Here is an 11943-nt window from a genome sequence, read left to right as displayed (position 1 = left end):
TCCAAGGTCACGGACTTAGAAAAATTTCGAGCAGCCGCGGTGCGCTTATCCCGCCGTCGGCTGAGGAGCGCTAGTCAGCGCGACGGCAGCTGGGCGCGGCTGGCACGCAGCCATACAGGCGGGCGGCCTAACTACAAGGGGCCCGAACTGACGAGACTTATCAATATGAATAACTGGGATGTTTAGGATGGGTCATTCATACTGACCCAACAGGTTTCCTTTTTGCTGTCTTGTGATTTATTAAAGTAAAGGATACAGCTCTATGTCTACAGTTCAGAGGATGTACCACCACTTTATTACATACTATTATGTACAGTCACATCGCCAACTATTTTACATTTCATATCAACACCTCTACCACGGATAAAGACACAGATATTATCATCATGAGTGAGTTTACAAGACCTACGGGTTCTAACACACAAGTCGTATCTGTTTTTCGAGGAGGTCGTTTTGATTTTACTTTTTCTGTTACTGACAATCCTGTTGGTTAGTGTTGGTTGACTGTTGCGATAATTCGTATTGATACTACTACCAAGTCGACTGCAACGTCTTTGGAGCAGATACCTCCTCGTGATGTTCTCGGTTATCGGACGTTCATGGTCACTATGTCTCAAGTTCGTGGTGTTGGAGAAACATCTCACTTATCACTTGTTTGGTCTCTGGCATTGGTTGTTGATGTGAAGGAAGTTGAGTTACACCGTTGTTCAGAATCCACGTTTAAGTCTACACCCTCTACAACCAGCTGTGTAAGTGAGTTCAGAGGAAGGCAACGGTATACCACCCCCAACAGGACCGTGCCTAGTAAAGCACTGCGGTGTTCGAAAAATCTTCGGGTTGATGAGTGCTCTACTTGTTACGCAGGTTACTTACCTCGACCTCTCGAGGAACAACATCATGACGGTGGACCCGACGAAGCTGTCGGGCCTGACGCGCCTGACACGGCTGGACCTGTCGGGCAACTACATCTCGCTGCTGAGCGCGGCAGCCTTCTCGGCGCTGGTGTCGCTGGAAGAGCTGGACCTGAGCGGCAACCGCATCTCGCGGCTGGCGCACGTGGCGGCCGACTCGCTGCTGGCCAACCTGACGAGGCTGGGCCGGCTGTCGCTGGCCGGCAACCAGCTGCGCGAGCTGCAGGAGCTGGACGGGGGACTCGTGCTGGCCAGCCCCTCGCTGAGGGAGCTCGACCTCAGCCGCTGCCAGCTGCAGAAGATCGACCACCGCGCCACGCTGGCGCGCCTGCCGCGCCTCCAGATCCTCAACGTCTCCGACAACCCCATCAAGTGGGTACGTCTCCCTTGCGGTAGCTATGGTCACCTTTTTCAATTTCCCGTTTCCATTTTTGTTTCACATGTTTGCCCTTTTCGTATCCTCCTCTTCCACCTCTTCTTCATGTCGTTTCTGGAAACCCATAATCTACTCCGTAGGAATCAACATGGATTCCGGAAACAGCGATCGTGTGGGACCCAACTCGCCTTATTTGTTCATGAGACCCAGAAAATATTAGATACAGGCTCCCAGGTAGATCCCATTTTCCTTGGCTTCCGGAAGGCGTTCGATACAGTTCCGCACTGTCGCCTGATAAACAAAGTAAGAGCCTACGGAATATCAGACCAGCTGTGTGGCTGGATTGAAGAGTTATTAGCAAACAGAACACAGCATGTTGTTCTCAATGGAGAGACGTCTATAGACGTTAAAGTAGCCTCTGGCGTGCCACAAGGGAGTGTTATGGGACCATTGCTTTTCACAATATATATAAATGACCTAGTAGATAGTGTCGGGAGTTCCATGCGGCTTTTCGCGGATGATGCCGTAATATACAGAGAAGTTGCAGCATTACAAAATTGCAGCGAAATGCAGGAAGATCTGCAGCGGATAGGCACTTGGCGCAGGGAGTGGCAACTGATCCTTAACGTAGACAAATGTAATGTATTGCGAATACATAGAAAGAAGGATCCTTTATTGTATGATTATATGACAGCGGAACAAACAATGGTAGCACTTACTTCTGTAAAATATCTGGGAGAATGCGTACGGAACGATTTGAAGTGGAATGATCATATAAAATTAATTGTTGGTAAGGCGGGTACCAGGTTGAGATTCATTGGGAGAGTCCCTAGAAAATGTAGTCCATCAACAAAGGAGGTGGCTTACAAAACACTCGTTCGACCTGTACTAGAGTATTGCTCATCAGTGTGGGATCTGTACCAGGTTGGGTTGACGGAGGAGATACAGAAGATCCAAAGAAGAGCGGCACGTTTCGTCACAGTATTATTTGGTAAGCGTGATAGCGTTACGGAGATGTTTAGCAAACTCAAGTGGCGGACTCTGCAAGAGAGGCGCTCTGCATCGCGGTGTAGCTTGCTCCAGGTTTCCAGAGAGTGCTTTTCTGGATGAGGTATCGAATATATTGCTTCCCCTTACTTATACCTCCCGAGGAGATCAGGAATATAAAATTAGAGAGAATCGAGCGCGCACGGAGGCTTTCCGGCAGTCGTTCTTCCCGCGAACCATACGCGACTGGAACAGGAAACGGAGGTAATGACAGTGGCACGTAAAGTGCCCTCCGCCACACACCGTTGGGTGGCTTGCGGAGTATAAATGTTGATGTAGATGTAGATGTACTACTCTTCTTCATCCTCCTTCTTCGCCACAACTTCTTTTTCCTCCGCTTACTCTCTTCTTCATCTTCCTGTTTTGGTGATTTTGAACGGACAGAATATATCTCATCTCTTGTTGAGTGCCTTGTGTTCAGTCCATTCCATACCTTAGCTAGCAGTCACCCAGTGCAGCTGGGTTCAGATTATGACAATGACGTTCGTTTTAGAGCGTGCTAACTGGATATCAATGGACGCATCTCACGGTGTGAGCAATTTATGTTCTCATGAACGAAAGTTCGCCCCAATTCCCCGGGAACATTTATTAACAGATATCACCAGAATGTCTGGCTATTTCGACACATCTGTGTTGTTCGTATGTGTTTTTTATCATACACTCCCTCTTATATGGGTAAACAGGGAATAAGGACCAAGCCATTCAGCCAGGGGTCATTGAATTCCTCTCCCCGATACTAAGGTATAAGACTTGACAGTTTACAAATTTAAAAACGCATTTTACACCACTGTCGTTGTCAGCTGGGATAGTGATTGCCCGTATGTCAGCACATGATAAACATGTAGTTAAAAGATACAGGAAACTGGATTCCACAAATTTCACATATTGCTGGATCATTCCGCCAGAGGATAGTGTGAACCACTGCCTTCCACAAGCATAGTTCTCCTTGCTCCCTGCCTCCCCTACACAAGATCTCTAGGTCTACGGTTGGAAGTGCAGTGATAGATCCTGTATTTCCCGTAGACGAGACAGTTGAGTTACCTTAAGAAACGCTCGTACATTCTCTCGTGATTTCACCCAACGCGACAAGTATAAGCAGCTTCCATTCGCTAGGCAGCAATCAAAGCGATCTCCCGCTGCTTTTGAACGTCAAATAACTCATCACCTGCACAGAAACAGGTTCACAAAACGCAATAACACCAGACGCCGGTTTTATAGTCACAAACAGCCAAGTGGAATACCCTAAGACTTGTCCAGGAATGATACGTTACAAAATTGTCGTACGCTATCCATCACTCAGCCTTACTATGAGGCACAAAGGAGCTATAAAAATCTTTGTCCTTTATCGAGAGTGTGAAGAACCTAATACATAATTAACTAAACACGCAAATTTAAATCATATCTACCCTAAAACTCCTTTTACTCTATATAATAATTTCTAAATGTGTAGTACTAACTTACTGTGTGTGTGTGTGTGTGTGTGTGTGTGTGTGTGTGTGCGTGTGCGCGCCCTCTTCAAAGAGAGAGAGGGGTGGGGGCATAGACAGAGCAAGAGCGAGGGAGAGAGAGAAATGGGACATATTTAATTATGGATTATTGTGTGAAGAAAAATTTAAGCTTGTTTACGATAAACGTAAACGTATCATATAGTGATCATCATGTTGCCATGTTTTTCACTGAGAAAGTGTATTGTAAACTAATTCGTTCTACTTCATAGTCAGAGATCGCCATTATGCTCCATGAAAAATGCAAATAAACTAACTACACTATGTGAGGACGTAGAGTCTCATGACGGTTCCACTGAATAAACTTTTCTTTGGTTTCCAGCTGCGTCAAGTGTTTTAAATGCCGCGAGCTTGCGCCCAAACACTCTCTGGCTTTTGTCAAGCGGAATGACTTCCGATGCATCTTCGATGGCCCACTGGGCTTTGTCCGTATCACTTCATGTCTGAAAATTGGTTTTTTGCGATAACGGATTTATGGATCTGGATATAGATTTTAGGGAATTGCATACTGAGAATAGAAGGTTATTATGAGATCGATTGTTTGATGACCAAAGGCCAGGACTAAATGAAGAAGTGGAGGGAATGTGGCCAACGTCTACTGCTCGGGATCTTTTTTGATTTCTATCTTGACATCGCTCCCTATCAGGCACAGAATGCCTGCGCGTCATTGCACCAGTTGTCCGTGGAGATGGACCGGGACCGTGATCCGAGTTTTCTTATCTTCTCGTCGATATCTCGCCACTCCTGTATTGTCATGACGACCGGCTGACGCATGTCTGGGTGACCGCATCGCAGACTTCTCACTCTTCTTCGATTCTCTCGACTTCTTCTGTCGTCTCTGGCGTCTCAGTAGCGACGGCGATGGAGATGGAGGCTGGTTGGTCGGCCTGTGCGGATGCCCTGACGCGCGTCGGTCCTTCAACGCCGCCCTTCTCGGCGCGGTTTGCTCCACGCACAGCTGCTTCCCCAGTGTCTTCTTTTGTCCGCTCTTCGTTTTGCTGAACCGTCTTGGGAGTTGGCGTCTTTCGGCGCCTTCTACTTCGATGACGCTTCTTCTTTACCGTGCCCCCCCCCCCCCCGCACCCCCCCTTCCCCCATTTGTGACACTGCTTTGTTGGGAGAAACCAGACAGCCGCAACAACTTGCGACGTGTGGCCTACCGCAGCAGGCGCAGGTCGGCTTGTCTTCTTTTCTTGTGTCGCAGTCGCGGGTGTTGTGCTCTCATGAGCACTTGACACAGCGGAGTGCGTTGCGGCAATGTTTTACCACGTGGCCCTCGTCCTGAAAGTTGAAGCACTGTGTCTCTGTGTCCATGTGGGGCGGGAGAGCTTCTACCGTCATCGGAAAGCCTAGCAGCTTCTTCTGGGAGAAGATGTCGTTTGCCGTTTGCACGAGCACGACAAACAGCGCTGGCTTCGTCCGATTTGTTTGGCTGTGCAACCAGACGGGTGCATTCCCGAAACCGGAGATCGACGGTCTCACCTTGACTGTCGTCTCATCGCAAACACCAGACAGCCAGCGAAGGAGCGCCTTGGTCGTCTTCTCGCGTCCTTTTGGTGGCGTCCTCTTCTTCTCAGATACCTCCACAACGTGAGCGTCCACGATGTGGGCGGCCATAAGCTCGTGAGTGCGTTATGGTAGGACATGGTGGCTGCCTGCAGCTCTATAGTGGCATCTGCGTTGACAGGCTTGATACCGACTTCTTTTTTGCAGCTGCTGAGTTTGCATGGTACATTTCTGCACATTCTGTATCTCTGCATTTAATGTGTAGAGACGGAACAAGTGTACGATCGTCTTCTTCCCTTCTGCGATCGGAAAACTCGCTGAGTTCGACGATCGAGGACCCCTTCACTGCTTTGGTTTTGTTCTATTTTGCTCGTGCTGCGGCGCGAGAACACGACTAAATTTGCCTTGTGTCGTTAAGACAATGCGTAAGAACTCGGCTTTCTCCCGTGGGAGCCGAAGCACGTCCTCATAGCTCTTCCGCAGCCTATCGACTGGATGACCTGATGGGCTTTTGGTAGATCCTTATATACTCTAGCTGTCGGCTGTGACGTCACTGATGCTCACAACATCACCATGTACAGGAACTTGACTCCGCGTTTGCTGCGCCCGCTCCAGCTTAGCAATCACTGGATTCCACGCCACGCCACGCCATATCTGATCCAGTGACTGTTTTTCAGAGCTTGCTCAGCTAAAGTTGTTTTTTCGGGATATCGTAGGCGATGAAACCTTTCATGCTCCTTCCTGCGTTGTTCTACAAATGGTTCAAATGGCTCTGAGCACTATGGGACTGTGTTTTTAAACTTTCTGGTGACTTTTTTAACTGTCGCCCATGAGCGTCTCCATGTCAGTCTATTTTTACCTCCCTTTTCTGCCTTTACTCTGTTTTATGTGTCCCCTTTTTTATCGCCTTATGTACGTAACATTTTATTCTTATTTTAGTTGCCATGTCACTCGGCTGAAGAGCGGCGGTTTGTGTCACTGACAGCCCTCCCCTGCCCATATGGGGCAGGGGAATGAAATCACAATAAAGAAAAAAAAATACGGGACTTAACTGCTGAGGTCATTAGTCCCCTAGAACTTAGAACTACTTAAACCTAACTAACTTAAGGACGTCACATATATCCATGCCCGAGACAGGATTCGAACCTGCGACCGTAGCGGTCGCGCGGTTCCAGACTGTAGCACCTAGAACCGCTCGGCCAAAAGCGGCCGGCCGTTGTTCTACACTGCACACTGTTTGTCCGACATAGCACTAGCCACACTCGCAGGGTATCTTCTAGACCCTAGGTGTTCTGAGACCTACGGCATCTTTAACTGGCCTGAATAAGTGTAGGATTTTTGTCGAAGCGCCGGCCGAAGTGGCCGTGCGGTTAAAGGCGCTGCATTCTGGAACCGCAAGACCGCTACGGTCGCAGGTTCGAATCCTGCCTCGGGCATGGATGTTTGTGATGTCCTTAGGTTAGTTAGGTTTAACTAGTTCTAAGTTCTAGGGCACTAATGACCTCAGCAGTTGAGTCCCATAGTGCTCAGAGCCATTTGAACAATTTTTTTTTTTTTTTTTTGTCGAAGCTCTGAAGATTGATTTGATTTCGTGTCTTTTCACCAGATGGATTATCTTGGCTGACAAGGAGCCGAGGAACGGCAAAAACCTTGTTCTTTTCCAGCTCCTCGGCCCTGGTTTTATTGTGATACTAGCTTGAGATCACTTCATTTTTATGGTGAGCGTTGTACCCGTTGTTCATGAAGACCCTGCGTAGGTGGCCCAGCATAGGGGTAGATTTATCGGCCTGATACAGCTCTTGTAAGCTGTACCAATGTTTGTAACGCAGTGCGCTTCTGGGACGTGTGATGATGGCTGCTGGTGTGCAACCAGAAATCAGGGTGCGTAGCTTTTCTGTACGCGCTGTGGCCAAGGCATCCGTTTCGTTTTCGGCGGATATTGGCGTCGAGGAAGGACAATGCATCGCCTTTTTATACTTTCGTAGAGAACTGGAGGCTACTGTTAAAGCTGTTGAGATGTTCCAACAACCTGTCATGTTCTTCGCGTCCGTGGGTCAAATGACGATCGTGTCTTCAGTTTATCGGAAAAAGCAACCAGACATTAATGGGATCGTATCAAGACAACATTTTCGAAAGTCTCCATAGAGAGCTTTGCAACAGATGGAGCTAAAGGGTTTTCCATTGCAACGTTGTCCATCCAGTCGTGAATACTGGCCGCTGTACAGAATACAGAATAACGTAAGAGTATAGCTAAATAATTCGAGCGCGAAACTTTCAGAGAACTGGGATATTAAGTCCAAGAAGTTTTTTATACCCATATTCATAAACAGCTCCACCGCATGAAAACTGACAATGAGGTTACCCTCGTTAAGCTGAAGACGGTTTATTCGGCAGATAAAGTCAGCTGCTTTCTTAATACAACGTTCACAGCGGAGTAAGGAGATTGGGGAAGCACTTCGCCAGCTTGTGTGTGAGTTTTGACGGAAGCCTATCTTCTTCAGAAGACGAACCCAGAAATGTAGTCATAATGGACGTTGGAGTCTAGGCGAAGTCAACGTCCTAATTCATCCCAGAGGTGTTGCATTGGGTTCGGACCGTGAGTCTGGGCAGGTCATTCGATTTTTGGAATGTTCTTGATCACAGTCCATTGCCTCAGGGTTGCTGATTTATGACTGTGTGCATTGTCTTGCTGATACAGTCATCGTCTCCGAACTGTTCCTCTACTGTACCCAATGCACATTACTGTAAAATGTGTCCATATCTTTCCGCATTTACCGTTTTCTTAACGCTATTAAGGGAACCAGCGGATTGCCACAGGGTATACTGATATTTATCACTCCAGATCACTCGATACCAGTCATTCGTTGTCTTGTGGCGTCCCTCTCAACCACGCCTTAAGTATCGCTTAGCACTGACTGCAGAAATGTGGGGCTTAAGAGCAGCTGCTCGTCTGATTGTACCCCATTCCTCTTAATTCGCTGGCACAAGGACGTAGCCAAAGCGAGGGTCCAGAGGGTTCGGACCCCCCATCCCCTCCCCTATCTCCTACATGAAGTTGCACACAAATTAGTTCCCACATAGTTAAACTGACAGATAAAATGGAAGATCAAAAATATCCGTTTGAGGGTGTTGCTGAAGCGTACATGCATTGTAGTGCGACTCCGATGCGGGTGTATAAGAACAACCATGAAGGTAAGGGATTAGTGTGGCATTCGTGTCTTTTCGACCTGTGTGAGGTAATTGTGGAAACGTGAAATATGGCGACGTTATTACCAAATGCGTCCAAACAGGACCAGCGTGCTATTATTTTCTTACTCGGCTGACGAGGGCAAACAACGGTAGACATCCATCGGAGAATGAAGAACGTACATGGGGCAGCATGTCTGTCGAATACAACCGGTGTGGAATGATGTGCCAATTACCGTGCTGAGCGTTGCTGCTTCATGATAACGCACGTTTCCACATCGCAAATCAAATGGTTCAAATGGCTCCAAGCACTATGGGACTTAACATCTGAGGTCATCAGTCCCATAGACTTAGACTTACTTAAACCTAACTAACCTAAGGACATCACACACATCCATGCCCGAGGCAAGATTCGAACCTGCGACCGTAGCAGCAGCGCGGTTCCGGACTGAAGCGCCTAGAACCGCTCGGCCACAGAGGCCGGCCATATAGCAAATGTAATTACGGAGAAGTTACGCCAACTCAAGGCGGAGAAACTCGACCACCTGCCCTGTAGTCCCGATATGTCCCCATGCAATTATCATGTCTTAAGTCCCTTGAAAAAGTTAATAATTGGCAACCGATGCTGTACAATCGCAATAAAGTCCTGAGATGTTCAATTGACCCTTTTATTAGAACAAGTTACAGGTTTCAGGATTATATCCATTTTCAGACATCACAAACTTCAACTCCTTCCTAATGAACCAGGCGTACAGCCTTGACAACTCAAAGAAAGTGTCTAATAACATATGACTATAACTGCGACACAAGCACTCTTGAAGCAGAAAGTAAAAAAAGGCAACAGGCTGTTTAGGATCTCTTCACGCAAGAGGACACGGTGTTTTAGCAAATGGGTATCTTCGACCCGTGTCTTTGGTGGTATGATTGCCTCAGTACTCACGCCGATTTTGCCTGATGGGCATACCGATTCTGGACTGTACAGTCTTGGAACGTAAACTTTTACGTCGCCCCTTATGTAACATGTATAGTTCTGGTAACAATTTCGTGTGGCTCTGTGGCCTGCTGCAAGCTTTCAGTTGGACGCCACTTCAGCGACTTCCATGTCCCTAACCTACCCCAATTATCCAACCAAGTTTGGGTTGGGTTGATTTAGGGAGGAGACCCAACTGCGAGGTCATCGGTCTCTTCGGATCAAGGAAGAATCGGGAAGGCCCTTTCAAAGGAACCAGCGCGGCATTTGACTGAAGCGATTTAGGGAAATCACGGGAAAACCTAAATCAGGATGGCCGGACGCGGGATTGAACCGTCGTCTCCCCGAATGCGAGTCCAGTGTAGTAACCACTGCGCCACCTCGCTCGGTCTCCAACAAAGGACTTGGGTAGCTGTAGAAGATTTGTTAATGCCTACAACAGATTTGGTACACAGGTGATCTCCCAAGAGTAGTCGACATTCAAAACCGCTGAGCTCTTCTGACCGACCAATGCTACAATACTCCCCATCTTTTTTTATACTGACAGTTCTGCCTCTGGTGACATTTTGTGGAGAGTTCTCCAATGCATGGGAGTGTCCAGATACTTTTGATGAGACAGCGTATACGGCAATGGAAGTTTTCTCGGGGAATTTCAATGAGGAAACCTTCTGCTGAAGATAACAAATAGGAAAGTTATGGAAACGTTGTGGCAAACGTTGCCACGACTCGGTTGTTAACACGAGAAGATTTTGTGAAATTTTGGACCATCCAAACAGAAAATTTCAAAAAATTATGTATGCTTAAAAACTGAAAATGTTGGGTGTAGAACAATTTCCGCTACCAGTCACAAAAAAAAGATTATTTATTCGTCACACACCTTGTATCTGTTTAGCCACCAGCAAATAATTTTCTTTGTATTTATACAGTTATCTCCAGCAATATAAACATGTACATGAATGTACACTACTGGCCATTAAAATTGCTACACGACTAAGATGACGTGCTACAGACGCGAAATCTAACCGACAGGAAGAAGATGCTGTGATATGCAAATTATTAGCTTTACAGAGCATTCACACAAGGTTGGCGCCGGTGCCTACACCTACAACGTGCTGACATGAGGAAAGTTTCCAAACGATTTCTCATACACAAACAGCAGTTGACCAGCGTTGCCTGGTGAAACGTTGTTGTGTTGCCTCGTGTAAGGAGGACAAATATGTACCATCACGTTTACGACTTTGATAAAGGTCGGATTGTAGCCTGTCGCGATTGCGGTTTATCGTATCGCGACATTGCTGCTCACGTTGATCGAGATCCAATGACTGTTAGGAGAATATGGAATCGGTGGGTTCAAGGTGGGAATACGGATCGCCGTGCTGGATCCCAACGGCCTTGTATCACAAACAGTCGACATGACAGGCATCTTATTCGCACGGCTGTAACGGATCGTGTAGCCACGTCTCGATCCCTGAGTCAGCAGATGGGAACGTTTGCAAGACAACAACCATCTCCACGAACAGTTCGACGACATTTGCAGCAGCATGGACTATCAGCTCGGAGACCATGTCTGCGGTTACCCTTGACGCTGCATCACAGACAGGAGCGCCTGCGATGGTGTACTCAATGACGAAGCCGGATGCACGAATGGCAAAACGTCATTATTTCGGATGAATCCAGGTTCTATTTACAGCATCATGATGGTCGCATCGGTGTTTGGCGACATCGCGGTGAACGCACATTGGAAACGTGTATTCGTCATCGCCATACTGGCGTATCACCCGGCGTGATGGTATGGGGTGCCATTGGTTACACGTCTCGGTCACCTCTTGTTCGCATTGACGGCACTTTGAACAGTGGAGGTTACATTTAAGATGTGTTATGACCCGTGGCTCTACCCTTCATTCGATCCCTGCGAAACCCTACATTTCAGCAGGATAATGCACGACCGCATGTTGTAGGTCCTGTACGGGCCTTTCTGGATACAGAAAATGTTCGACTGCTGCCCTGGCCAGCACATTCTCCAGATCTCTCACCAATTGAAAACGTATGGTCAATGGTGGCTGAGCAACTAGCTCGTCACAATACGCCGGTCACTACTCTTGATCGCTACAGTCGCAGGTTCGAATCCTGCCTCGGGCATGGATGTGTGTGATGTCCTTAGGTTAGTTAGGCTTAAGTAGTTCTAAGTTCTAGGGGACTGATGACCTCAAAATTTAAGTCCCATAGTGCTCAGAGGCATTTGAACCACTTGAACTACTCTTGATGAACTGTGGTATCGGGTTGAAGCTGCATGGGCAGCTGTACCTGTACACGCCATCAAAGCTCTGTTGGACTCAATGCCGAAAGGTATCAAGGCCGTTATTACGGCCAGAGGTGGTTGTTCTGGGTACTGATTTCTCAAGATCTATGCACCCAAATTGTGTGAAAATGTAATCAAATGTC

At 47.5% G+C, this 11943-nt stretch overlaps 1 protein-coding gene across 1 annotated transcript in view; it reads left to right on the top strand.

The window, feature by feature from the left end:
• Window positions 1-840: 840 nt before the first annotated feature.
• The window catches only part of LOC124596485 (chondroadherin), a gene marked incomplete at its 3' end in the record, with an annotated part of 41854 nt that continues 30751 nt past the window's right edge, over window positions 841-11943 (top strand). The window contains exon 1 of the mRNA XM_047135635.1: window positions 841-1287. Within this exon, the coding sequence (XP_046991591.1) occupies window positions 841-1287 (447 nt within the window). The remainder of the gene's footprint in view (window positions 1288-11943) is intronic.

The sequence above is a fragment of the Schistocerca americana genome, chromosome 1 (assembly GCF_021461395.2).
Source record: "Schistocerca americana isolate TAMUIC-IGC-003095 chromosome 1, iqSchAmer2.1, whole genome shotgun sequence".
Classification (NCBI taxonomy): Eukaryota; Metazoa; Arthropoda; class Insecta; order Orthoptera; family Acrididae; genus Schistocerca; species Schistocerca americana.
The sequence above is the reverse complement of the archived record's forward strand: the minus strand, read 5'-3'. Positions and strand labels throughout refer to the sequence as shown.